Below are 27,596 nucleotides of genomic sequence, written 5' to 3'. Positions count from 1 at the left end.
CACGTGAATCTAGTTATATTTCCAGATATATAACATATTTCACATGAATCTAGTAATATACTCAGATGTAATTCAAGAGTTCACATTGTCAAGTTTGCTAAGCCCAGGTATTAAAACGGATATAATTGCCGCGGCCATGTGTTTGATGTCAAAACGTTGCCGCGGGCTATAGTTAATCTCGTCGCAAGGTTACCGTAACCCGCCAGAGTGCGGAATCTTGAATCGACACAGACGATAGACCGTGTCAACTGGACAAAGGCTAACCGTATGAAACCTACAAGTTAAACGTTTGTTCCGAAATCAGAGGAAACACGCGGGGTGAACGGGGAGTGTTCTCATTCGTATCCCACGTGGACAGACAGCGAGAAGGACATTGTCCGCTAAGTTTGATTGGACCTGTTCACAGCGATATCCAATCGGAATTGAGATAGAGGGTGTGATTACAATTAGATCCGAGTAATAATGCCAGATACGATTCATATTAATCTAGTAACAATTCCAGATATGATTATTTAGTTCACACGAACGTAGTAACAATTCCAGATATGATTAATTAGTTCACACGAACCTGGTAATAATTCCAAATATGATTAATTAGTTCACAATAATCTGGTAATACTTAAAGATAGGATTCAAGAGTTCACATGAATCTAGTAATAGTTCCAGATATGATTCAATAGTTCACATGAATCTATTAATAATTCTACAAATGATTTACATGAAAATACTAATAATTCCGGATATAAATACATAGTTCACATGAACCTAGCAATACTTCCAGATATTTTACACGTTAAACTAGTAATATTTCCAGATATTGTTGCAAAGTTCACATGATTCTAGTAATAATTCTAGATGTGATTGCATGCTTCACGTGAATCTAGTATTAGTTCCAGATATGATAACATGTTTTGTATGAAGGTAGCCATAATTCCAGATAGTGATGTATATATAGTTCACATGATTCTGGTAATCATTCTAGATGTGATTACATGCTTCACATAAATCTATGAATAGTTCCAGATAGGATAACATGTTTTGTATGAAGGTAGCAATAGTTTCAGACATGATAACATATTTTATTTGAAAGTTGCAATAGTTTCAGACATGATAACATGTTATATATTAAAGTAGCAATAGTTCAGACATGATAACATGTTTTATTTGAAGGTTTCAATAGTTTCAGACATGATAACATATTTTATTTGAAGGTTGCAATAGTTCTAGACGCGATAAGATGTTATATATGAAGGTAGCAATAGTTCTAGACATGATGACATGTTTTAAATGAAGGCAGCAAAAATTCCAGACAAGAGTGCATATTTCACTTAAGACTCAACAGAATTAAAGAATTTGCTTCCAATAAGTTTCTAAAATTGGAAATAAAATTTGCAGTGTAATATGATGATTTAAAATCCTCTTAGTTTTTTTAGTCATTCAGAAGTACTGATTATAGCTTGTTGAAAAATATGTCGACTGAAGATTAATTTCTTCATGCAGATCCTTTTGTCAAAACTTAACTGGAAAAATAGCCTTTTCGCATTTTTAACAGAAATTTCATGCTTATGGAAGTATTCTTGTTTTAATTTAGTTTTTGTTCTTTGAATTGTTGCTAAATTATTTATTTTTTAATTTAAAAAGTCATGATTTACGGTTATTCAGATCAAATGAAAATTGTGCAAGACATCTTTAATCAGCGCTTCCATTGATAAATTTACGTTGTATGGGTGAGTTTCATCTAACTTACGATTTATGCAGTTATTTATAATTATGGGTAACACTGATATTTGCTTTTATTTATTTATTGCATTTGCGGGTCATATTGTGACATTTGAGGTTATTTATTACATATTGTAACATTTGTGGTTTTTATTACATTTATTAGTATTATTGTGGCATTTGTAAATATTTGCTATAATTATGAGTAATATTATGGCATTTACGTTTATTGATTATAATTATGTGTTATATTGTGGCATTTGTTGTTATTTAATACATTTATATGTAATATTTGGCATGTGTGTTTTATTTATTACATTTTTTTGCAATATTGTGGTTTTGCATTTGTTTATTACATTTATGGTTAATAGTGTTTTTCTTTTGGGTTTTTTTTTGCTATAATCATGAGTAATATTATGGCATTTACGTTTATTGATTATAATTATGTGTTATATTGTGGCATTTGTTGTTATTTAATACATTTATATGTAATATTTGGCATGTGTGTTTTATTTATTACATTTTTTTGCAATATTGTGGTTTTGCGTTTGTTTATTACATTTATGGTTAATAGTGTTTTTCTTTTGGTTTTTTTTTTGCTATAATCATGAGCAATATTATGGAATTTACGTTTATTGATTATAATTATGTGTTATATTGTGGCATTTGTTGTTATTTAATACATTTATATGCAATATTTGGCATGTGTGTTTTATTTATTACATTTATTTGTAATATTATGGTTGTGCGTTTGTTTATTACATTTATGGTTAAAAGTGTCGCTCTTTTTGCGGTTTTTTGCTATTATTATGAGTAATATTGTGACATCTGCGGGGATTGGTTATATTATGGGTATTATTATTATATTTGCGATTAGTTATTAGTTTATTTTTGAATATACTAATACAGTTAAGTGAGAGAATCACATTAAAGACTGAAAGGTTCCGTCCATTTTAAAAGAAATATTTTTGCATAGAGAATGTGAATCTTAGAGGTTTTGGACGACATAGCTCGTTCTTTATTGCGCAGATCATCGTATTCCATCTAATAGAAATGTGTTTATTGGCATTAGTTAAATCCGATGGGGAAGTACGAAGGACGCAGGAAGTGGTTATAAAAGAAAACAGCCAAACTGGAAAAATCACAAGGACATTGTTCCTTTCTTGTAAAATTCCTTTTTTAGTTACAATATACATCACGCTGTGGATCAAACTGCACACTTACACATACACCTAAGACCACTATTTCTAAAGTGATTTGCCATTGCAAATTATTACAATAAAAACTCAAAATTCCTAGCTTTGAATCGGGTTAAAAACTTTAAGTGCCAACATTTTGTTCCGAGTCAGTGCTCAGTCACTGATTTAGAAGTTTTTAACTTTTGGCAAGCATATATTGGTATATCCATGATGTCATCTTAATAAAATATTTTTTATATTTTGTCTTCTATGTTCACTCAGCATAGCAAGCTTCAGGTTGACCAGTTTTCTTTCCAGTCTCAGAATCTGCAATAACTTTTTACTCTCTCTTCGATTTACCTTCCGATGACCTTCAATAGAAATGGAGATATGGAGATCAGTATATATTAACAAATACAAAATACATTTCAATTTTTAATATATGTAACTGCGTTTGATTTTATTGAAAACCATTGCTATTCAAATGTATCTTGCAGTGGCAGAGAACGAATCCGCCCGCAAATATATTTATCTAAGAGGAATAGGTATAGGTTTAAAATTCAGTATTCTGATTTAATACGGATTCTAACAATGAACAATGGCTAAAAACGTCGTTTTGTGCAAACATAAATGTAACTATCATAATTAAAATTCCATTTTTTTTTAAATCACGCGGGTGGGAATAAATCGAGCCACTCTAATTTTAGTTAATGAAAGTTACGCCACAGACTAATGATGATGTAATCTGTTACGGTATTGATCGTAATGACGTGAATACTTGTACTATTTCTCGTTTTATCTTGAAATATCTAAAGCGGTATAATTAATGCTGAGTCAGCCTTATATTAACATATTATTTGGCTCTCAAATATACAGTCTTTGCAATCAAATTAGTTCTAGACTGCAAAAATATATACTCTCTCCTTTACAAATCCAGTTCCCACGCTTTGTAATTCCATTTAATTGTCAGTGAAATTAAATCGGAGATAGTAGATAAGTTAATAACGTCCGTATTTTCCACTACTCCCTATAGCCTTGAAACCGCAGACTGGCATTGCACCAACACTTTCCCAAAAAACTCAGATATTGCGATCCATCAGTGTTTGACGAAAACAGTATTTTATGTCAACAAAAATAGTCACATCTCCATACTGTCACACGCAATGCCAGTCAGTTACTTCAAAATAAGTCAGACAGCTGGGCTATTCTTAAATAGTACCTTTTAATATAATATAATATAATATAATATAATATAATATAATATAATATAATATAATATAATTTATACCACATACATTAAGCATAACATGACATTGAAAGTGTTGGTATAAAGCAAATGGATATATCAATACTATTGGTATACCAATTTGTGATCCACCCATGACGCAAGAATACGCATATATAAACATTCTCGTAACCGTGTGCTATTGATTCTAGATCAATGCTAAATTTCCAAACATTAATCATTATTGACGTATGCAAATAACGATCAAAAGTGTTAATAATTCCCCTTTGCTACATGAATTTAATATGGAACACAATTTCATTGTAATGCTTTCTGCTTTCTGCACACGCCACCCCCCCCACCCCCACCCCACCCCCACCCCCGCATGCATAACGAAAAAAAAAACCAACGTAGAATGCTCGAGTGAGAGAGAAAAAGAACTTGTGGTGGATGAAAATCTTGAAATTGAACTTGCACCAAGTAAGCTACAGTAATATAATTCGTCGTAACGGTATGTGTGCATTTTCTTGGGATTTATCTACATTGTTTATATAATCAATGATACAAGTGGAGGGAGCTGGTCAGATGTTCAGCAGCACAGCGCTTCGACGACCACACTAGGTCAAGAGACTGATGATGATGATGATGATGAAGATGATGACAAAGTTGCCAGCTCTGTCGACATTCTAAGGTAAATTTCTCGGTGATGTATTTAATGTTTTGTTGTTGTTTCTTAGAACTACTGTAATGTTGTAAAAAATTATTAATTACATATGACCCCCCCCCCCCCCGGACCATCATAGCAAGATACGCGTCTCTGGACTTACGAATTATGGTAAAAGTTAACTCAAACCGACCAAAGGATATGGGGGGGGGGGAGAGAGAGACAGAGAGAGACAGAGATTAGTTTTAAAGTCAAACCGACAAAAGGGGGTGAGAGAGAGCGAGTGTTTTTATGGTCGATAGGACTTTTATTAAAGCAGAATAATGACTTAGATCAACTGTACATATAGCAAACTATTTTAATTACTTCTTATCGGTTCGTTATTTTGCTTAGTTTCCACATAAAATTCCATGCGACGATACGTGAATGGCTGAGTGTTGATGTGAATGGCATAGCTAACCATGTGTTTATAGTGCTCTACTTTTATCATTGAAACCATCTTTCATATTTAAATCATAAGTGTGTATTAAATAGATTCAATCAGTGTAAAGAATAAATTAAACTAAAGAAAAATAAAACAGTCAACTTATCAATATGCAAAGGTGATTGTGAAATGCCACAAAAGTAACAGAACTACATTTTATAGCGGACACTCTCGGCAGCGATGTGAGGAGTGTATTAACTCGGTCAATACACAGCTGCCAGTAGTAAATCTGAACTCCGTTCAACGGGCCAATATATGCATTTGTATGTGATGTAAAATATAGGAATAGTATGTACGCTGTACCACTTGTGTAAATTTGTCATTAAAAAGCAATTCGGCAAGCCTCGTTTCCTCTTAATGAAAAATGTATACATCTCGTGGTATATCACTGATACAGCGTACATATCATACACACACACACACACACACACACACACACACACACACACACACACATGTATATGCGCAACTCACTACACTGTTTTATAATTCCTTAGGTGGCCTTTATATTGGCATAACCATTTATTGGACATGTATCCGTTGTTATGTCAGCTTCATTGAGAAACACTCACCACTCCATTTATTGGACATGTATCCGTGGCTATGTCAGCTTCATTGAGAAACACTCACCACTCCATTTATTGGACATGTATCCGTTGTTGTGTCAGCTTCATTGAGAAACACTCACCACTCCATTTATTGGACATGTATCCGTAGCTATGTCAAAGTCATTGGGCAGCACCTAATATTCCATTTATTGGACATGTTTCCGTTGCTAAGTCAGCGTCATTGGGAAACGCCAACAACTCCATTTATTGGACATGTATCCGTTGCTATATTAGCGTCATTTGGAAACGCCTACAGCTCTGTACGAAACGGAATTAGAACTTGTCTTCCTCAAACATGAAACTTATGCAACTTCAAACTTGCTCCTCCAAACACTATTGATTTCTTTATACCATTCTTATCCAATGTATACATATAATTTGCTTTGGAAGGGTGCTGCTTTTATCAAACATAAAACGTACAACTCCATGACACCGCCGTCGAACACCCAAGGAACAAAGCGTTTCAAAGATAAGACATGAAATAGTCATACCTATGAGAACATATATCAAGTGCCTATTGTTTTCAAATTATTGACTAGCCCAGCTGTAAATACTTAGCTTCCCTACGGTAAAAATGAGGCACGCATGTAGTCCCTGATTATAAGACGAATTTCAGTAGAGTTCTTGTCTATCGCTCCCGGTCTCCTTTAAGCTGGGTATAATACCCTTGGCACTAAGTCAAACAGTCGGCCTAAAGTAATTTTTCACGAACAGGAATATTCGTTTCTTCAGCGTAGTTTGCTATTTGTTTAGTAAAGTTAACAAGTTGTTTAATAGTTGCATAATACAGGCTTATGTCCCCTTCATGAACGAATAGACTGGCTCCCTCTAGCTCTTATCCAAACCCAGGATGGTAAGGTAGTATGCATTGGCGTGATAACGTAGACTCGGCCTGCTAATGCCATATAGGGGATTATGCAAAATATCAGTCGGGGTGGGGGTGAGTGGGGGACAGTGAAGTATAAACTGGAACCATTTGGGGATTGTTTTAATGCAACCGATTCTATTTCATTTCGATCCTTGAGGTACCCTTTAGGTACTGGAAATATAGAACTGGCCATGTCACAAGATGACTAATGTACCAAATGCGTTTCGCGGTATTTAGCGTGCTGTACTCACGCCCAAAAGGGTGTGCATTTGAATCATATCAAATGTACAGTCAGGATCATTTGCTGTGGTGTTTCTTTGCACAAGGTCTAATAGGCTTGGCACTAAAAGCTTACTTGTGTGGATATGCTTTAAAGCACGAAGACAACCATGCATGAGTATGTGTCATCTACGTCACACTTTCGGTGCTACTGATACCTCAGGTATTATCAACCGACATATTTGAAAATGGTACACATTATTAGTTCATACCAACCAGGCACTACATTTCAGGGAGTACTTTCTAAAAATAACCGTTATATAATGACGTTAGAGTTATGTGGATTATATGACTAACTCACCAATCAAGGGACAGAGATTTATGATATTCAATTGCCAGTTTAAGTCGATTATCATCGAGTACTTGTTGCCATCATCGAGATTATACCATCCTAAAGTGCACGGCATGAAACGACCTCAACAAAATTGCATCTAAATTGATCTTACGAAATTCTTCCTGCCTGACATAAATATTATATTTAATTTTTTTAATGGCCAGTGGTTCAAGTAGATTTTAACTCTTACTAGTATGGTACAAACGCCCCGCCCGATCTTCCCGGTACGGTCGTACAGGTAATAAATGTATTAACGGTACAGCGTACCTAACCGTACCTGCTTACGTGCATCAAAATCGGAACATTTGGTCAGGTCGTGAAATAATCCTCGAATACGATTCGCTACGCTTAGAACTATATTCTGAACAACTTCGTTCACATGGAACAAAATGGCAGTGGAAGAAGACCGTCATAGTCGGAATAACTTCAGCTTTTGATGTCGTAACATGAGGTGCACTCCGGCAGAGGCGAATGACTAAACATATAAAACTAATGTGTATTCATACAACCACGTCATAGGTTATTTCACTATCCGGCGGAAACGGCCTAGCGATATTCCGATTGAAGCGTAGCACTGGTATTGCTATGTTTGATTTTCATTTTAACTTATTTGACTTGGCATGTACAGTGTCGCCTTGTGTCCCAGAGTTTAAGGTGCATCGTCTTCATTTCACTTTTGTATCTCCTTTCCCAAGCCCATAATTGACTTTCCATTTCACAGAGATGGAAGACGAAACAGACTAAATGACCAAGATAATTAAAAACAGCGAATATATTTACAAATATCTTTAATTTCATTTTGCATCTAAATGAGAATATTCGCATTGTTACAATTACCGAAGGTCCATTCAGAGACATGTTGGTAACTAAAACCAATTAGTAGCTCAAATAATAATTAAGACTTTCTGTATGTAAAAGTCATTGAAAAACAAAGTTTTATAGGTTGCAAATTTTGTTTTTGGAAGGGTTGTAATTTTGCTTTCGTTTCGATAACAAACCGTACCGTATAAGTGCACCCTGACAATGTGTGGAATCAGAGTGGCAAGAAACGCCCAGGTCCATTGGAAATACAGTATGTTTGACATCCTATTTTTACCGCATAGTAGTTCCAAAAACTAGGCAAAACCTTTGAGATTAAACAATAATAAAACTTTGTTTTGAAAAACTAAAACATAAATGCATATTTTTCTCAGAGAAATAAATTTTAAAAAATCATGTAGTCATACTCGTACCTGTATGCCTTTGTCTACCGGAAGCCAGTCTTATTATTGAGGGCTCAGTTTCCTCTGTCTCATCTGACGGTTTTTCGTTCGTATCTTAAATTAAATTTTGAGAACATGTCTGCTTCATTTTATCTTGAATTTTGGTAGAGCTCTAAAATGTAAGCAATGGAATGTTCTTTCAGGTCGTATCATTATTTATCTAACACTGATCTGTGTAGTAAAATCACAGTTTCTGACTTACAAAAATAAAATCGATGCGTGTTCCTCGAAGTTGATTATCAGACATTCACAGACCTTTCGGAGAGTCTAAGAAGTAGCACTTGACCAAACTGATCAATTATAAAGACATAAACAAAACGTAGCAACAATCGAGACACTTGTGGATGTCTTGACATTATGTCAACTAAAGAGTATTTTAGGATCGAAGCTGATAGACTTTCTTCTTAAAATGAATTTATTATAACTTCACTTTAAAATAATTTAAACTTTCTAAAACAGCAGTCGAGAATTACATAGTTTCCTTTTTTTTAAATTTAAGTCCTTCTGCCTCGTTACCATGAACAGATAGATGCTCTTTTATTTACATTTCATTCCCCCCACCCCTTAGGGTGACTGCGTTTCTGAAAACAAAAGTAAAATACCTGGTTCATCAGTTAACATGTGACAAGCGACTGTGTTGGGATCTAGGTCCCAGTGCCTGTTTTCCCTGCAATATCTGTAAGCAATCCCTGTCGGATTGAAGCCTGGGTCACACTTCAGTTGACATATTGTATATACCGGCATGTGGTTGCCATCATACGTTTTGTTGTGAACGAAGCTCGAAGAACAGTTCCAATGGCCATCTTCTGGGTTTTTAAGCAAAGGACAAGCTGAAAAATAAGTTGTTCTATCTATCTATCTATCTATCTATCTATCTATCTACCTATCTATCATCTATCTATCTGTCTGTCTGTCTGTCTGTCTATCTATCTATCTATCTATCTATCTATCTATCTATGGGCCGTTATAAGGTGCACAGGTTCAGTGCCGGCTCGACGGGATTGTGGGTTGGGGGCACAGATATCACGCGAAGGAGGTACCGTCCTCTTGTCTTGTCTTTTCTTGCTGATGTTGTTGATGCTATTTTCTTTTATTTGCTTGTTTGCTTTTTCTGTTTCTTAATTTTGTTTGTTTGTTTGTTTGTTAAATTGCAAGCTGAACTTTTCAAGGTATTTCACTTTCACTTTAGTGTAACGGGAACGTTTCTTCAAAACACTTAGGTAAAGGAAAAGAAGAGTGGCAACTGATATAAAAACTGTTCGCTGTAACAAAGGATGAGCGCACCTTAAGAACACAGCCCCAGGGCGCATCGAACCTTCGTGGCAACATTTCCCAGGTTCGATTCCAAATTGAAATGAATTACGATTCTCCAGTTTACCTTAGTGCTAGCTTTAGCTTGCTTGACGAGTTGACATAATAAAATACATTCACCTGTGACCTAAATTCAAATATTTAAGAAATCAAGCTATGATTACTGCTTTGACCTTTGACCTTTCCTCAACTCATTTGGTTTCTTTAGGTAGCAGGAATTACTCCTGAGCAACTCTGATTTCTTTAAGTAAATGGTATTAGATGGGACATTGCAATATTAACAACCTGCCCTTGCAGATGTTGAGTATATATATATATATATATATATATATATATATATATATATATATATATATATATATATATATATATATATATATATCCAGGTCTGGACTACACCAATTTTAGCTTTATTTCCTGATGCTTTTGATAATTATTTGTTTTCTCTATTTTATCGAATAGAAAAATGAAATAGTCGATTGCAATTTTAAAAGTACTTATAGGCATTTTGCATAAAAGGTCTTTTTTATTTTCGATTACATTATTTTTTATTCTCGCCTGCAATACAAGATTTTTGAAGACATTGAGAGAACATTAATTGATTAGCATGTTTCCAGCGATGGCCTTAAAGCAATGGAGCTTGATATTTTGGTCCAAGCTGGGAGCCAAAACTCCTTGTGTTCACAAAGAAGGCCACAGTGACAAACATTTAATGATGCAGCTATTTTTTATATGTCTGTGCAGGATCCATTTCTCAGTCACAGCTGTGTGCGCTTGTACTGAGCATCTAATGTACTAAAATGGGTTGCTGTGATCTATTTTTGTACGTTTTCATGACATTGTTACTGCTGATATATAGACCCATGTTTGTATTACAGCTATGTGAACAACCTTTAGAAACATTCTGCAGTGTGGCGCTCTATATATACCGCATTTTTCTTTGTTGCAATTGATGAATAGTAAGATTTACGTTTTTGTGTGCCTGTATATTAACTAGAGAGTAGGTAGGATAAGAACACCAGATTACTTAAATTGTATACATTTTCAAACTACAAATTTCTCTGATCAGATGTTAAGCAAGCAAAGAAGATAGGACATATCGTTGAAGTCTTTGATTACACTGAAAGATAATTATACTTCTGTCCACTGGACTATTCTGTCCACTGGACTAAGTAAGATTCTGAACATCTATTTTTGAATACTCCTTAACTTGACTATAAATGCATACATTGGAATAATCCTTACTTTAACTATAAGTGCATACATTGGAATAATCCTAACGTGACAGTAAGTGCGTATGTTCAATATAATACAATTTAATATATAGCAGTCGTGCATATAATTGAGAAAACAAACACTTTCAATGTGTTCATGGAATGAACTTACGTTTCAAAAATGATTTATTAATAATGGGAACTAAACCTGAGGTTTATAATCTTCTTACGAAAAGATTAAATTTTCGAACATAAATTGTGTGTGCATTACTGCATTGTTATGATCAATTAATTAAAGAAAACGGCTCGTTAAAGAGTTTCATAACTAGTCTTACTAGGACCCAAATTAATTAACACAAAATGCACTAAGCGGAAATTTACAAAAACATATCTTTATGCACGCTATTCTCTGTCTACCATGATGTATTATACAAGGATCACAATTATCTAATGTGAGGTGATCTGCCCTATACGCGCGCGAGTGTGTGTGTGTGTGTGCAAATCTTAATGGCCTCTTGCTGGTACATGTAACAATGCCACAGGGAAGATAGATCAGCAAACATGCACACACTTTTACCATTTTATTGTTGTTAGTGAAACAAGAAAAAGCCTAATTCGGCAATGGAGAAAATTAGAGTGTCTGCCAATCTGACTGTAAACTAGTCTGTCTAAAATCTGTCAACCTGAATGTAAACGAGTCTGTCTAATATCTGTCAATCTGAATGTAAACGAGTCTGTCTAATATCTGTCAATCTGAATGTAAACGTGTCTGTCCATTATGTCAATCTGAATGTAAACGAGTCTGTCTAATATCTGTCAATCTGAATGTAAACGAGTCTGTCTACAATCTGTCAATTTGAATGTAAACAAGTCTGTCTAATATATGTCAATCTGAATGTAAACGAGTCTGTCTAATATCTGTCAATCTGAATGTAAACGTGTCTGTCTATTATCTGTCAATCTTAATGTAATCGAGTCTGTCTAATATGTCAATCTTAATGCAATCGAGTCTGTCTAATATCTGTCAATGTGAATGTAAACGTGTCTGTCTAATATGTCAATCTTAATGTAATCGAGTCTGTCTAATATTTGTCAATCTGAATGTAAACGTGTCTGTCTAATATGTCAATCTTAATGTAATCGAGTCTGTCTAATATCTGTCAATCTCAATGTAAACGTGTCTGTCTAATATCTGCCAATCTTAATGTAATCGAGTCTGTCTAATATCTGTCAATCTTAATGGAATCGAGTCTGTCTAATATCTGTCAATCTGAATGTAAACGTGTCTGTCTAATACCTGTCAATCTTAATGTCATCGAGTCTGTCTAATATCTGTCAATCTGAATGGAATCGAGTCTGTCTAATATCTGTCAATCTGAATGTAATCGAGTCTGTCTAATATGTCAATCTTAATGAAAACGAGTCTGTATAATATCTGTCAATCTTAATGTAAACGTGTCTGTCTAATATCTGTCAATCTTAATGTAATCGAGTCTGTCTAATATGTCAAACTAATGTAATCGAGTCTGTCTAACATCTGTCAATCTGAATGTAAATGTGTCTGTCTAATATGTCAGTCCTAATGGAATCGAGTCTAATATCTGTCAATCTGAATGTAAACGTGTCTGAATAATATCTGTCAATCTTAATGTCATCGAGTCTGTCTAATATCTGTCAATCTGAATGGAATCGAGTCTGTCTAATATCTGTCAATCTGACTGTAATCGAGTCTGTCTAATATGTCAATCTTAATGAAAACGAGTCTGTATAATATCTGTCAATCTTAATGTAAACGTGTCTGTCTAATATCTGTCAATCTTAATGTAATCGAGTCTGTCTAATATGTCAAACTAATGTAATCGAGTCTGTCTAACATCTGTCAGTCTGAATGTAAATGTGTCTGTTTAATATGTCCGTCTTAATGGAATCGAGTCTAATATCTGTCAATCTGAATGTAAACGTGTCTGTCTAATATCTGTCAATCTTAATGTAATTGAGTCTGTCTAATATCGGTCAATCTTAATGTAAACGAGTCTGTCTAATATATGTCAATCTGAATGTAAACGTGTCTGTCTAATATGTCAGACTTAATATAATCGAATCTGTATAATGTCTGTCAGTCTGAATGTAAACGTGTCTGTCTAATATCTGTTAATCTTAATATAATCGAGTCTGTCTAATATGTCAATTTTAATGTAATCGAGTCTGTCTAATATCTGTCAATCTGAATGTAAACGTGTCTGTCTGATATCTGTCAATCTTAATGTCATCGGGTCTGTCTAATATCTGCCAATCTTAATGGAATCGAGTCTGTCTAATATCTGTCAATCTGAATGTAATCGAGTCTGTCTAATATGTCAATCTTAATGTAAACGAGTCTGTCTAATATCTGTCAATGTGAATGTAAACGAGTCTGTCTAATATCTGTCAATCTGAATGTAAACGAGTCTGTCTAATATTTGTCAATCTGAATGTAAACGTGTCTGTCTAATATCTGTCAATTTTAATGTAATCGAGTCTGTCTAATATGTCAATCTTAATGCAATCGAGTCTGTCTAATATATGTCAATCTTAATGGAATCGAGTCTCTAATATATGTCAATCTGAATGTAAACGTGTCTGTCTAATATGTCAATCTTAATGTAATCGAGTCTGTCTAATATTTGTCAATCTGAATGTAAACGTGTCTGTCTAATACGTCAATCTTAATGTAATCGAGTCTGTCTAATATCTGTCAATCTCAATGTAAACGTGTCTGTCTAATATCTGCCAATCTTAATGTAATCGAGTCTGTCTAATATCTGTCAATCTTAATGGAATCGAGTCTGTCTAATATCTGTCAATCTGAATGTAAACGTGTCTGTCTAATATCTGTCAATCATAATGTCATCGAGTCTGTCTAATATCTGTCAATCTGAATGTAATCGAGTCTGTCTAATATGTCAATCTTAATGAAAACGAGTCTGTATAATATCTGTCAATCTTAATGTAAACGTGTCTGTCTAATATCTGTCAATCTTAATGTAATCGAGTCTGTCTAATATGTCAAACTAATGTAATCGAGTCTAACATCTGTCAATCTGAATGTAAATGTGTCTGTCTAATATGTCAGTCTTAATGGAATCGAGTCTAATATCTGTCAATCTGAATGTAAACGTGTCTGTCTAATATCTGTCAATCCTAATGTCATCGAGTCTGTCTAATATCTGTCAATCTGAATGTAATCGAGTCTGTCTAATATGTCAATCTTAATGAAAACGAGTCTGTATAATATCTGTCAATCTTAATGTAAACGTGTCTGTCTAATATCTGTCAATCTTAATGTAATCGAGTCTGTCTAATATGTCAAACTAATGTAATCGAGTCTGTCTAACATCTGTCAATCTGAATGTAAATGTGTCTGTCTAATATGTCAGTCTTAATGGAATCGAGTCTAATATCTGTCAATCTGAATGTAAACGTGTCTGTCTAATATCTGTCAATCTTAATGTCATCGAGTCTGTCTAATATCTGTCAATCTGAATGTAATCGAGTCTGTCTAATATGTCAATCTTAATGAAAACGAGTCTGTATAATATCTGTCAATCTTAATGTAAACGTGTCTGTCTAATATCTGTCAATCTTAATGTAATCGAGTCTGTCTAATATGTCAAACTAATGTAATCGAGTCTGTCTAACATCTGTCAATCTGAATGTAAATGTGTCTGTCTAATATGTCCGTCTTAATGGAATCGAGTCTAATATCTGTCAATCTTAATGTCATCGAGTCTGTCTAATATCTGTCAATCTGAATGTAATCGAGTCTGTCTAATATGTCAATCTTAATGAAAACGAGTCTGTATAATATCTGTCAATCTTAATGTAAACGTGTCGGTCTAATATCTGTCAATCTTAATGTAATCGAGTCTGTCTAATATGTCAAACTAATGTAATCGAGTCTGTCTAACATCTGTCAATCTGAATGTAAATGTGTCTGTTTAATATGTCCGTCTTAATGGAATCGAGTCTAATATCTGTCAATCTGAATGTAAACGTGTCTGTCTAATACCTGTCAATCTTAATGTAATTGAGTCTGTCTAATATCGGTCAATCTTAATGTAAACGAGTCTGTCTAATATCTGTCAATCTGAATGTAAACGTGTCTGTCTAATATGTCAGTCTTAATGTAATCGAATCTGTATAATGTCTGTCAGTCTGAATGTAAACGTGTCTGTCTAATATCTGTTAATCTTAATATAATCGAGTCTGTCTAATATGTCAATTTTAATGTAATCGAGTCTGTCTAATATCTGTCAATCTGAATGTAAACGTGTCTGTCTGATATCTGTCAATCTTAATGTCATCGGGTCTGTCTAATATCTGTCAATCTTAATGGAATCGAGTCTGTCTAATATCTGTCAATCTGAATGTAATCGAGTCTGTCTAATATGTCAATCTTAATGTAAACGAGTCTGTCTAATATCTGTCAATGTGAATGTAAACGAGTCTGTCTAATATCTGTCAATCTGAATGTAAACGAGTCTGTCTAATATTTGTCAATCTGAATGTAAACGTGTCTGTCTAATATCTGTCAATCTTAGTGTAATCGAGTCTGTCTAATATCTGTCAATCTTAATGGAATCGAGTCTGTCTAATATATGTCAATCTGAATGTAAACGTGTCTGTCTATTATCTGTCAATCTTAATGTAAACGAGTCTGTCTACTATATGTCAATCTTAATGTAAACGAGTCTGTCTAATATATGTCAATCTTAATGTAAACGAGTCTGTCTAATATCTGTCAATCTGAATTTAAACGAGTCTGTCTAAAATATTTGTTGACTTCACCTCTATGTAAGAATTCAAAATGAAATCAATAAAGTACAAATCTCAGCACAAGTAACATCAAATAATTGTATGGCTTAAATTCTAACAAACGTTTCACAAAAGATTTCTCTAAAAGTATAAAAATGAATCTTTACTTGAAAACAAACTATGTTGTTATTTGTATTCCATAAATTATTAAAATGAATGGCAGCATAATACTTATCAGACAATGTCCCATATTTACAAATAAGTCTCTACTTACAAGACAGTGTCCCATGTTTACAAATAGGTCGCTACTTACAAGGTAGTGTCCCTTATTTACAAATAGGTCGCTACTTACAAGGTAATGTCCCATATTTACAAATAGGTCGCTACTTACAAGGTAGTGTCCCATATTTACAAATAGGGCGCTATTTACATGGCAATGTCCTAAATTAACAAATATGGCGCTACTTACAAGGTAGTGTCCCATATTAAGAAATAGGTCACTGTCTTCATGGTAGTGTCCCTGATTTACAAAAGGTTTCTACTTACTAGGTAGCGTCCCAAATCTACAAATAGGTAGGAGTTGTTTTTCCAGCTCTTCCTGATCGCATTTTTCATGGAATGGATAATTGTTCTTGAAGCATCTCGGTTCTTGATATAACACATTGTTTTCAGTGTTGTACATGGCAATGGGTGGACAATAATGACAGTACCTCTCAAACCCTAGGTCGTCCTTGTACAAGCTGAAGAAAAATCAGAAGAAAACATATAAATAAGTGAAAAAGTAATAAATCACAAATAACAAATAAATGAGGAAGCCTAGACAAGAATTCATGAAACGACGGTACCAGAAAGTCTCAGACTTTTAACGAGAATAAGAGGTTTTAACATTGATGATGCACATCAAGAGGTTTTAACATTGATGATGCACATCAAGAGGTTTTAACATTGATAATGCACATCAAGAGGTTTAAACATTGATGATGCACATCAAGAGGTTTTAACATTGATGATGCACATCAAGAGGTTTTAACATTGATGATACACATCAAGAGGTTTTAACATTGATGATGCACATCAAGAGGTTTTAACATTGATGATGCACATCAAGAGGTTTTAACATTGATGATGCACATCAAGAGGTTTTAACACTGATGATGCACTTCAAGAGGTTTTAACATTGATGATGTACATCAAGAGTTTTTAACATTGATGATGCACATCAAGAGGTTTTAACATTGATGATGCACATCAAAGTTCTTCACCTCAAATAAGGGGCCCCGAGTGGCCGAGTGGTCTAAAGCGCTTTCCGTTGCGGATCATTGCCATCTCACCTCTGTCTACGTGGGTTCGAGTCTCGGATTCGGCCAATGTGGGTATGTGAGAAAGCTTGCCAGTAGCTTCTCGTGGGTCGGTGGTTCTTTCTGGGGTTTTCCCGGGTTCTTACTCCACCATTAATACTGGCCGCCATGTATAGCCTATCTTGTGCTCAAAAATGGCGTTAAACCCTACAACAACAACAACAACACCTCAAATAAAAGGATGTATTGTTTTGAAGCAAAAAGAATAACTGATTGCTCCATTGGTTGGAGAACCGTCAAAATAATCCAACTTAATTAATAGACAAAGCCTCAAAGTACAACTTATGTAATAGACAAAAGAAAAAACTTTCAAATACAACATATGCAATAGACGAAACGTCAAAATACAACTTATGTAATAGACAAAACATCAAAAATACAATGTATGTAATAGACAAAACGTTAAATTGCAACTTATGTAATAGACAAAACGTCAAAATGCAACTTATGTAATAGACAAAACGTCAAAATACAACTCATGTAATAAACAAAACGTCAAAATGCAACTTATGTAATAAACAAAAAGGCTCAATATTAAATGCCAGACTTGAAATAATAAAAAAATTCCTTAGATCTTCTATTCTCATATGGAATACCCTGCCTGAAATTGTCAAAGCGATTTGTTAAAATTCAAAACGGATTACCACGCCATTCAATAGTGTTCCTTTCTATTATCTTTTTGATGATCGCAAATACAATATTATTCATAATTGTATCAGAAATCGACTTAGCGTGTTAAAAACAAAGCAATCTCCTGATAGACAACCCGTTACACAAGTGTGGTACAGATTCAGAAAGTACACATCGTTCTATTTTTTTATGCCCTAGATACATATATCAGAACCAAATATAATATAATAGTTCGTCTTAACGAAATGCCCGTCTCAATGTCTTGTCTTGGATATCTTTCTTCTGTTCTCATTTTTCTAAGTTTTATCCTTTAATTATCGGCACATCTGATGTGTTATTGATTTTGTTGTTTCTTTTTTCTCCTGCCGCTTGTTATCTTTAAATAATTTGTATCACTATATATGTATGTGGATGTGGTATATCTAATGTTGTGAGAAATTTTTGCCACAATCCTTTTGCATAACGTAGCAAAAAAGAATATGTTTGAACGATATAAAAGTATTCATGAATGGATTGAGTGTCGATATATCAATTTTCCTCATTAATAAATTGATTATACGTCAAATGACTTGAACGGAGGCGGAAGGAGAAGTGGTGAAGATGAAAGTCTATAATAAAATAATTTCGTGACTAATACTACTACTACTACTACTACTACTATTAGTATTAGTGTTATTACTATTACTATTATTGTTAGTAGTAGTAGTAGTAGCAGTAGTAGTAGTAGTAGTAGTAGTAATATTAACGGGGAAAATGTTATTCTTCAGGTGGATTTATATTTTGGAAAATAGGTGGACAGTTGACTGAATGACATTGTATGTTTAATATTATTGGCTAAAGTTTCGGATATTTCTTTGTTGATATCCTTACTAGTAAGAATAGATACACTTACTATCTACCCTTTTCCCCTTGTCGAATTGATGCCGATAATTCCAGGAGGAAAAACATCTGAAGAACAAATAATAATCAGATTTTATCAGTTATACCATTTTTTATTTCAATTTAAGTTTCAATTTCTGTGATTAAATCGTATTTAGCGTTGCATGCAATTCTTATACAAATAGTGTACATGCACATAATTTAGAAAATTTGCATATAATTTAGAACATTTTCATATAAATTATAAAATTTTCACATTATTTAGTAATGTCATACGTATATATACAGACAGGAAGATAGAATGACAGGTAGATGGATTTATTGAATATTATTTACTATTCATTCATATCACATTGTTATAAAAATAGCAGATACTTACACATAATATAGGAAGTTTATGAATGAAACTGAGCCTCGACCACGTATGGAGTGCTGTGAAATATATGTCGGATATCAAACTGCAATAGAAGAAAAAAATCATCGGTCAGATCTCTCGCTGTCTGTCTGTCTGCCTGTCTCTCTCTCTCTCTCTCTCTCTCTCTCTGTCTCTGCCTTTGTCTGTCTGTCTGTCTGTCTCTATGTCTCTATCTCTCTCTCTCTCTGCCAGTGTATATGCGACTTCCTGTGCAGTAATTAAAATAAAATATTATGTAATTATATATGTAATCAAAAGGAAGTTATTAGAATATATAAATAAAACAAAATACGTAGTCTATAAAAATCCATTATTTCAATAAAAAAGAAAAGGCTATACATAGAACACAAGTGGTACTAGCAGTCACCTTTTATCAGATATAATAAGTGCCATTTGGAAATAAGTATCCTATTTTTGGCATATCTCTAGACAATTAGCATCCTACCTATTACATATATATAGGCAATGAGTACTCTTATCTTAGCTGTTACATATATCTTGGCAATAACTATCATATCTATTACATCTCTCTAGGCAATAATTATCATAGCTATTTCATCTCTCTAGGTAATGAGTATCTTAGCCATTACATCTCTCTAGGAAATAAGTATCTTTGCTATTACATATCTCTAGGCAATAAGTATCTTTGCTAGTTCATATCTCTAGGCAATAAGCATACTGGCTATTATATCTCGCTAGGCAATGAGTATCTTAGCTATTATATCTCTCTAGGCAATGAATATCTTAGCTATTGCATATCTCTAAAGTATCTTAGATATTACATCTCTCTATGCAATAAGTATCTTAGCTATTGTATCTCTAGGCAATAAGAATCTTATATATTACAACTTTCTAGGCAATGAGTATCTTAGTTATTACAACTCTCTAGGCAATAAGTGTCTTAGCTATTATATCTCTAGGCAATGAGTACCTTAGCTATTACATCTCTAGGCAATGAGTATCTTAGCTATTACATATCTCTAGGCAATGAATATCTTAGCTATTACATATCTCTAGGCAATGAATATCTTAGCTATTACATCTCACTAGGCAATGGGTATCTTTGATATTACATATCTCTAGGCAATGAGTATTTTAACTTTTACATCTCTATAGGCAATGAATATCCTAGATATTACATATCTCTAAGCAATGAATATCTTAGCTATTACATCTCACTAGGCAATGAATATCTTAGCTATTACATATCTCTATGCAATGAGTATCTTAGCTATTACACATCCCTGGGCAATAAGTATCTTAGCTATTACATGTCTCTAGGCAATAAACATCTTTGCTATTACATATCTCTAGGCAATGAGTATTTTAGCTTTTACATCTCTATAGGCAATTAGTACCTTAGCTATTACATATATCTAGGCAATAAGTATCTTAGCTTATTACATCTCTCTAGGCAATGATTATCTCAGCTATTACATCTCTATATACACTAAGTATCTTTGCTATTACATATTTATGGGCAATACGTATCTTACCTATTGCATGTCTCTAGGCAATAAGCATCCTAGCTATTACATATATCTAGGCAATTAGTACCTTAGCTATTATATCTCTAGGCAATAAGTATCTTAGCTATTACATATCTAAGCAATAACTATCATAACTATTACATCTCTGTAGACAATGAGTATCTTAGCTATTATATCTCTCTAGGCAATGAGTATCTTAGCTACTACACCTCTCTAGGCAATGAATATCTTAACTATTCCATCTCTCCAGGCAATGCGTTTATTAAATATGACATCTCTCTAGGCAATAAGTATCTTAGCTAATAAACATCTCTGGGCAACAAGTATCGTAGCTATTGCATGTCTCTACGCAATAAGCATCCTAGCTTTTACATATATCTAGGCAATTAGTACCTTAGTAATTACCTATTTCTAGGCAATGAGTATCTTAGATAGTGTATATCACTGGGCGATAAGTATCTAGCTTAGTGTACTAGCTTAGATAAAATACAAATTGAGAGGTTTGGGCCATCTATTACTTTCAATAGGAGTCCTAACATAAGCGGGAGAACTGCTACATATATAATATATGCATGAATCGTAATGTGACATTGTTTTGCAGAATCTGATCGCGCAGAAAACGCCTACTGATATATATATATATATATATATATATATATATATATATATATATATATATATATATATATATATATATATATGTCGGTATAAATGAAATAATATACAAGTTCCTCGTGTAATTTATGTATCAGGTAAATTCACGAAAAGTGTGTTGCCAGAGATCAAAATGAGCCACCCCCTGTATATTCTGTAGTTACGTGTTCTGGCATATATAATATATAGAAACGTTATGCCTATCAACCTAAACAATAATAATAATAATAATAATAAAAAGAAGACGACGAAGGAGAAGAAGAATAAAAGCTATACAAATGAATGAATGAATGAATGAATGAATGAATGAATGAATGAATCTAGCCCGTCAAGTTTGCTTTTTATGCCTTTTTTCAGCATATGATAGGTTATATATGGCGGCTAAATACGCACGTCGACAGATGTGAAATGTCAGCATTATGTAAAGACGTGCGCTTTATATTCGATGTCAAACTAAAATGGCTGAGGTGCAGTAGGGGCAATGTCCTGAATACCAGTCCGGCTCGTTGGAGTTTTCTCTCTAATACAGTAGCTGACGCGTTATTCGAACTGCATGAATTATGTTCCGTTCTTTTTGAGGTTTTTTCACGAGTCATAAAAACAATTGCAGATGTAAATTGGCCTTTATACATAATGTGCATCCTATTACCAATCAGTCGCCAAGCAAAAGAAAAAGGAAATGTTGAGGCGGATGAAGACAATAATAATAACGACAGTGGTGTGGCTAAGGATAATTTCGCCGCTATGATAGGGTATCAAAGAGTAAAAAGAAAGAGGAAAATAAGGAAAGAAAAGATAAGGTACCATGAGAACCTATACGAGCAAAAAAATAGGCGATAGGATTCGGGGAAAGGTCATGGAGAGAGAGAGAGAGAGAGAGAGAGAGGAGAGAGAGACTGCTTTGCTTCTTAATCATGGGTTTATGATTTCCTTCATGTGTTTTATGAACCGCGTTGTGATATCCAATGAACAGACTTGAAACCAAACATAGATACCAGACCATTTAATAACAATACGTACAAGATGCTCAAGATGGTTGGCTAGAAAACCATATTAGACGATAAAGAGGGCCATTTTCAGGTTGGCTTTTGTAGTGACGTGTTGCGCGGATTCAAATTTCGTATTTCCCACGACGTTTCAGGGCATGCGAGTTGCAAATATCAAGTAACATTCAGCAAAGTCTCAACGTACGTCGTGCGTGACAAGTAGCGACTATTTTTTACTTTAGAGAACAAATTCTTGTGTCAACAGTGGATGCGGAAAAATTACATGGAGTGTTTTATCTGTTGTTGAGAAGTACTCATTAAGAACATGGATGATAATACAGTTTGCTGTGTATCAATCTTTGCCAGATAATTCTGGAATGACGCACGTGTGTGTGTGTGTGTGTGTGTGTGTGTTACCATCGCTTATGCCATTCTCTGTAGCTCTCGTGTGCGATATTAGCGTCTTGCGTGTCTATAACTAACTTTTGAAACTCTAATGCTGTAAAACATCAAGATTGATCGCAAAATGTGATGTCGAAAAGTAAGTATCCACAGGGTCTTACGTCATCATTCACATTCAGCCAGTCAGAAAGCGCTAAATGTTCTTTTGAATAGGTGATTAATTTGTTTTTCTACGTTTATAATTTATAGCAAAAGGAAAAAAGATATCCAAATGGAGAACTGTTTCTTGGCAGTAACATTAACATTTCCTTTCTAAGGTTTTAAAACTGAAGAGAGTTAGAGATAGAGAGGGAAAAATTGATTGAGAGAAAAAAATGGAACTTAGATTTACATCTCTCAACTGACCGTTCTTTATATAGGTATTTGATAGTTACAGTGGTTATTCATCTGTCATTTATGTCAGCATGGTGACCTGGCTGACCGATTTGATAACATTGCTATCTGCACGCTCATCTCATGCATTACTTAGTAACTGATTTTATAGTGGAACTTAAATGAGATATTTTAATATAAATTATGTGACTAAATTGAGACATTGTTACATAAATTATGGGACTAAATGGAGATATTATTTTATAAAAACCATGGGATTAAACTGAGACATTTTAAACAAATCCGAACGTTGTTGACAAATCTTGTGAATCCCTCTCTATCTCTAACTCTCCATGAAAAGAACGTTATAGGCCTAAAACGGCGGGAACGAGTCTCTATAATTCGAACCTTGCAGGCCTGGCACTCTGCGAATAAGTCTCTATGAAACGAACGTTACAGACCTGGCAATATGCGAATAACCCTCTATGAAACGAACGTTACAGACCTGGCACTATGCGAATAACCCTCTATGAAACGAACGTTACAGACCTAAAACAGTTAACAAGTATCTGTCGCCAGTTAGTGTCTATATACTTGCATGGCAACTGTCTCTATATAAACATATTAAAGGTGATTTTGGTCTCAATGATTATATCAAATTATTGTGTAACCATAAACATCGACCTGCTTTGACAAAACACCGAGTGTCTTCTCATAATTTGAGATTAGAAGTGAAAGATATTACATGCTTTATGCAAACGATGCTGTTGAAGGTGAAAATGATTTTCGTTTCGTATGTCCGTATATGCTAACTTACATGAAAACTAATTTAACATCTAACTATTCATGCATAAGTACATTGAATCATTAAAGCCCCAAAGCCGCCGTTACGTGCAAAGCGTCGTATATGTCAAGTCATCTGAATAATACTGAATCTTGAAAGATATTGGTCCTAAACGTGCCAATGCTGTTATTATGAGATTAATCTCTGACGGAATTTGTCAAATGTATCACATCTCTGCTTTTGGAGCACTCCGGGAAAAGAACAGAATTAGGATCGACTTCGTTGACTGAATTAAGGGGAAGCACCTATGATTGTGTATGTGTGTGTATATGTGTGTGTGTGTGTGTGTGTGAGAGAGAGAGAGAGAGAGAGAGAGAGAGTTTTGGATTTTTAACGTAGCTTTGAAAAATATTGTTATATCGTTTGGATGTATGCAGTGTGGCAGTTTATAGTGATATCTAGCACTAGGGTATCATGCCGCAGACATGTCGCACCAAGTCCCACCCAGTCACATTATCCTGACACCGGGCTGACCAGTCCTAACACTAACCTCTTAATGCTGAGCGCCGAGCGAGGCAGCTGTTAGTACCATTTTCACAAGTCTGTGGTATGACTCGGCGGGGCTGGAACCCGCGACCTCCCGCAACCGAAGCTGACACTCATACCAAAAGGCGGCCGGAGGTGGATGGCACCTCTTAATTCTAAACTGTAAATTTGAACGTCGTTTAACCTAACAGCTTGATTATTTCAAAGAATGCTTCATATCAGACGACTTTTTATCAACTCATTTCCTATCTCCCAAACTTTAGTTAAATTGGGCATTGGGGTTTTAAAGTTGCCTGTGTATGATTTGATAACCACTTATTATGTGTAGTATGTATTCTATGAGCATATGCATGCTTATCGGAATAAACATTTGAATTTAATTGTATCAGTCCTGTTGTTTGCGCCATTCCTAATTCGGTTTTTAAAGTACTAGCATGCATTTTTCTGAGTTATGCTGTATGTTCATGGATTACTATAAGAATTGGCCAAAACTCTAGAATAGTACACATGATCGTGAGAGCATTTAAAAGGTCTGCAAGACAGTTAACTTTTACATGCAGCCATTGTTAATAATAATAATAATAATAATAATAATAATAATAATAGTAGTAATAGTAGTAGTAATAATAATAAGAAGAAGAAGAAGAAGAAGGAGAAGAAGAAGACGAAGAACAAGAAGAAGAAGAAAAAGAAGAAGAAGAAGACGACGAAGAAGAAGAAGAAGCACATATCTTTCAAATGTTTTCTTATCAGTTAAAGCCTACAAAAAAGATAATAATCTGGATACGAAATTCTGAAACAAAATAAACAAGCATAAACAATTAACTCTGAGAATATTTTAACTTTTTTAAGTATAGCAAACAACAAATTAGTAATAATTCTAGAGAAAGCAAGAAAACCTTACTTGTAAGCCATCCTGATGAAAATAAGATCTGGTCTCATCGGATATGTGCCATACTTGGTCTCTTGCACTTTTATATATTTTAGGCGTTCAGCAAAAAGTCCAATGGTTTCGATCTCACTTTCCGGCCCACCTTGTAATCTGTCGAAACTATTATGCATAACGTCCTTGAAAAACCACACAATCAAGAACAGTCGTTTTATAAGAAAATTGGGAAGCACGCCTAACCTGGTAGATTAATATATATTGTTTTCCAACTAAATCCAACGTCCATCCTACCCCTACCCCGCAACGAGTAATGCCAATTCAGTTTATTTTCAAATCCTCTTGCAAACTGTGAAATCTTAAATCGCGAAACATAAGATAGATAACTCTGTTAAGATTTAGACTGATACGTTCCTCATAAGAGTTTCATCAGAAGCTGGATAAAGTTCTGGGGTAATGTTGGATAACAGAACAGAACATAATTTTGTTGATTTGAGGTATACAAAAATGTACATAGTCAGTATAATACAGAATTCATATACAACGCACTGTTGCATGAATTAATGAATAAAAGAATGAATAACGGCGATGAAAATCCGTGTGATGTATTTCCTCACACAGACAGACAGACAGACAAACAAAGACAGAGAGTGATCTAGACAGCATGATAAGATATTCTAAGTGAAAATGCATTATACGCACATTTACCAAGGTATTGTACAGTTGTTAGGTCTTAATTGTTCAGTAATTGAAGTAGTTTGCACGTGCTTTGTTTCTGCCTGTATCAAGGATCAATATAAGATTTTCTAAATGAGAGGACACATTGAGACTAAATGATATTCATCTTCGACCTCACTATTTACAAAAAGTTCACATTTCCTTTCATGTCGTTCGTTTCCTATATCTCTACCTGTCTCGATATTTAATCGGTGTGATGAAATCCTTAATTTACTTAAAGCCTTAACTGTGTGACAAACATACGACCCACCAGACCCATTGGTCTGGTCGCAAACCAGGTCTCTTGTTAGCGTCGAATTTATATGCTTATCATAGATCTTCGTACGTATAACCCGAGCGAAATACACTGATATGAAATCTGGCTAGCCACAGCATACGCATTTGACACCCCTGCTTTATCAGGCTGTGGTAATTCTAGAGAAGTGGCCGTGGTAAAGCTAAAGAACCGGAAATGGCTTTGATAAAACTTGAAAATAGGATGTGGTAAAGGTGGTGAACGTGCTCTCGCAAAGCTGGAGAAAAGGCTATGGTGAAGCTGGATAACGGGCTGTCTTAAAGTTCGAGAACGGGTTTTGGTAAAGTTTGAGAACGGGGTGTGGTAAAGACTTTTATATCTTTGGATGATAATGCAAAAAGCAAACACTTGTGACGACTGTTCTATGACAGTGTTCTTACTCACACCTGTACTGTTCTTTGACGTGTTCTTACTCACACCTGTACTATTATATGACCGTTTTCTTACTCACACCTGTACTATACATAAACAGCAACTGAAGTGGGGACTGTAAGGGATCTTTTTTAATTTTTTTATCTATTGCATGTTAGGTTATTTACTACTGTATTTTCACACTATTTGGGAGTTTATTTTTGTAACATATTCAAATCTAAGTACAACATAGTTTGTTCATCGTTGTTTTTGTTTTGTTTGTCAGTTAAAATGCACACTTTCTCCTCTTGCTGTTATTATATCTCTATGCACTGCGTTTATCATTCAAAATAAGTTAGCTATCTTTCAAAAATGAACGACAGCTGAAAAACTTGTATGGGTGTAACCTTTACGGTCAAAAATCAGTATAGGATCGGTTTATCATTAATCCCATTCATACTTGGAGGAGTGCAAATGTACTTTATGAAATGTTATGGCTATGTCAAAACAGTCCCCGATTAGTGCAGAAAACATACTTTAGAAAGAAAAAAAAAATCTAACGGTCAAAGGAGTCCTCTGCTAACGCTAGAAAGCATAATTAACAAACAAAAACCACTGGAAATGTTAAGTCCCATTGGCCTAGAGCAGTGTGCGAAACAACTTTTGTATTTGTAACTACTTCTATCTTTACACATACGGCTATCCATAATGTACTGGGTACACTTTTTGAGTTCTGGTTTTGTTTAATTGAGAAATGTTTCCGCAAACTTTCCAAGTCATTGAGGAGGGATCATTTCCGGTTTCGATAGATTTGAATAATTGAATAGCATAATGTTTCACAAGACTTAAGATGAATAGGTACAAAGCTAG

General features: G+C 34.4%; 1 protein-coding gene and 1 long non-coding RNA gene across 2 annotated transcripts in view; one reads left to right on the top strand and one right to left on the bottom strand.

The window, feature by feature from the left end:
• Positions 1-1,908: 1,908 nt before the first annotated feature.
• LOC149796306 (uncharacterized) lies at positions 1,909-26,422 on the bottom strand. Its single transcript, XM_089960952.1, has 7 exons — positions 25,361-26,422; positions 19,187-19,265; positions 18,821-18,876; positions 16,487-16,680; positions 9,224-9,451; positions 8,592-8,675; positions 1,909-3,268 (listed from the first exon to the last, which is right to left on the bottom strand). Exons 1-7 carry the CDS (start codon positions 25,516-25,518, stop codon positions 3,132-3,134), a joined length of 936 nt encoding a protein of 311 aa, XP_089817078.1. The 5' UTR covers positions 25,519-26,422; the 3' UTR covers positions 1,909-3,131.
• The window catches only part of LOC149796305 (uncharacterized), a 40,720-nt gene continuing 17,650 nt past the window's right edge, over positions 4,527-27,596 (top strand). The window contains exon 1 of the long non-coding RNA XR_016421658.1: positions 4,527-4,813. This is a non-coding gene — a long non-coding RNA (uncharacterized LOC149796305). The remainder of the gene's footprint in view (positions 4,814-27,596) is intronic.

This window comes from Sinohyriopsis cumingii, chromosome 6 (genome assembly GCF_028554795.1).
Source record: "Sinohyriopsis cumingii isolate HCF-2022 chromosome 6, ASM2855479v2, whole genome shotgun sequence".
NCBI lineage: Eukaryota > Metazoa > Mollusca > Bivalvia > Unionida > Unionidae > Sinohyriopsis > Sinohyriopsis cumingii.
This window is presented reverse-complemented; position numbering and strand designations above follow the sequence as displayed.

Coding starts and splice junctions, on each gene's coding strand:
- LOC149796306 (XM_089960952.1), bottom strand. CDS start 25,518: ATGCATAATAGTTTCGACAGATTACAAGGTGGGCCGGAAAGTGAGATC. Junction 19,266..25,360: donor TTCATCAGGATGGCTTACAA/GTAAGGTTTTCT, acceptor CTTCTATTGCAG/TTTGATATCCGACATATATT. Junction 8,676..9,223: donor CATGTTAACTGATGAACCAG/GTATTTTACTTT, acceptor ATTTAATTTAAG/ATACGAACGAAAAACCGTCA.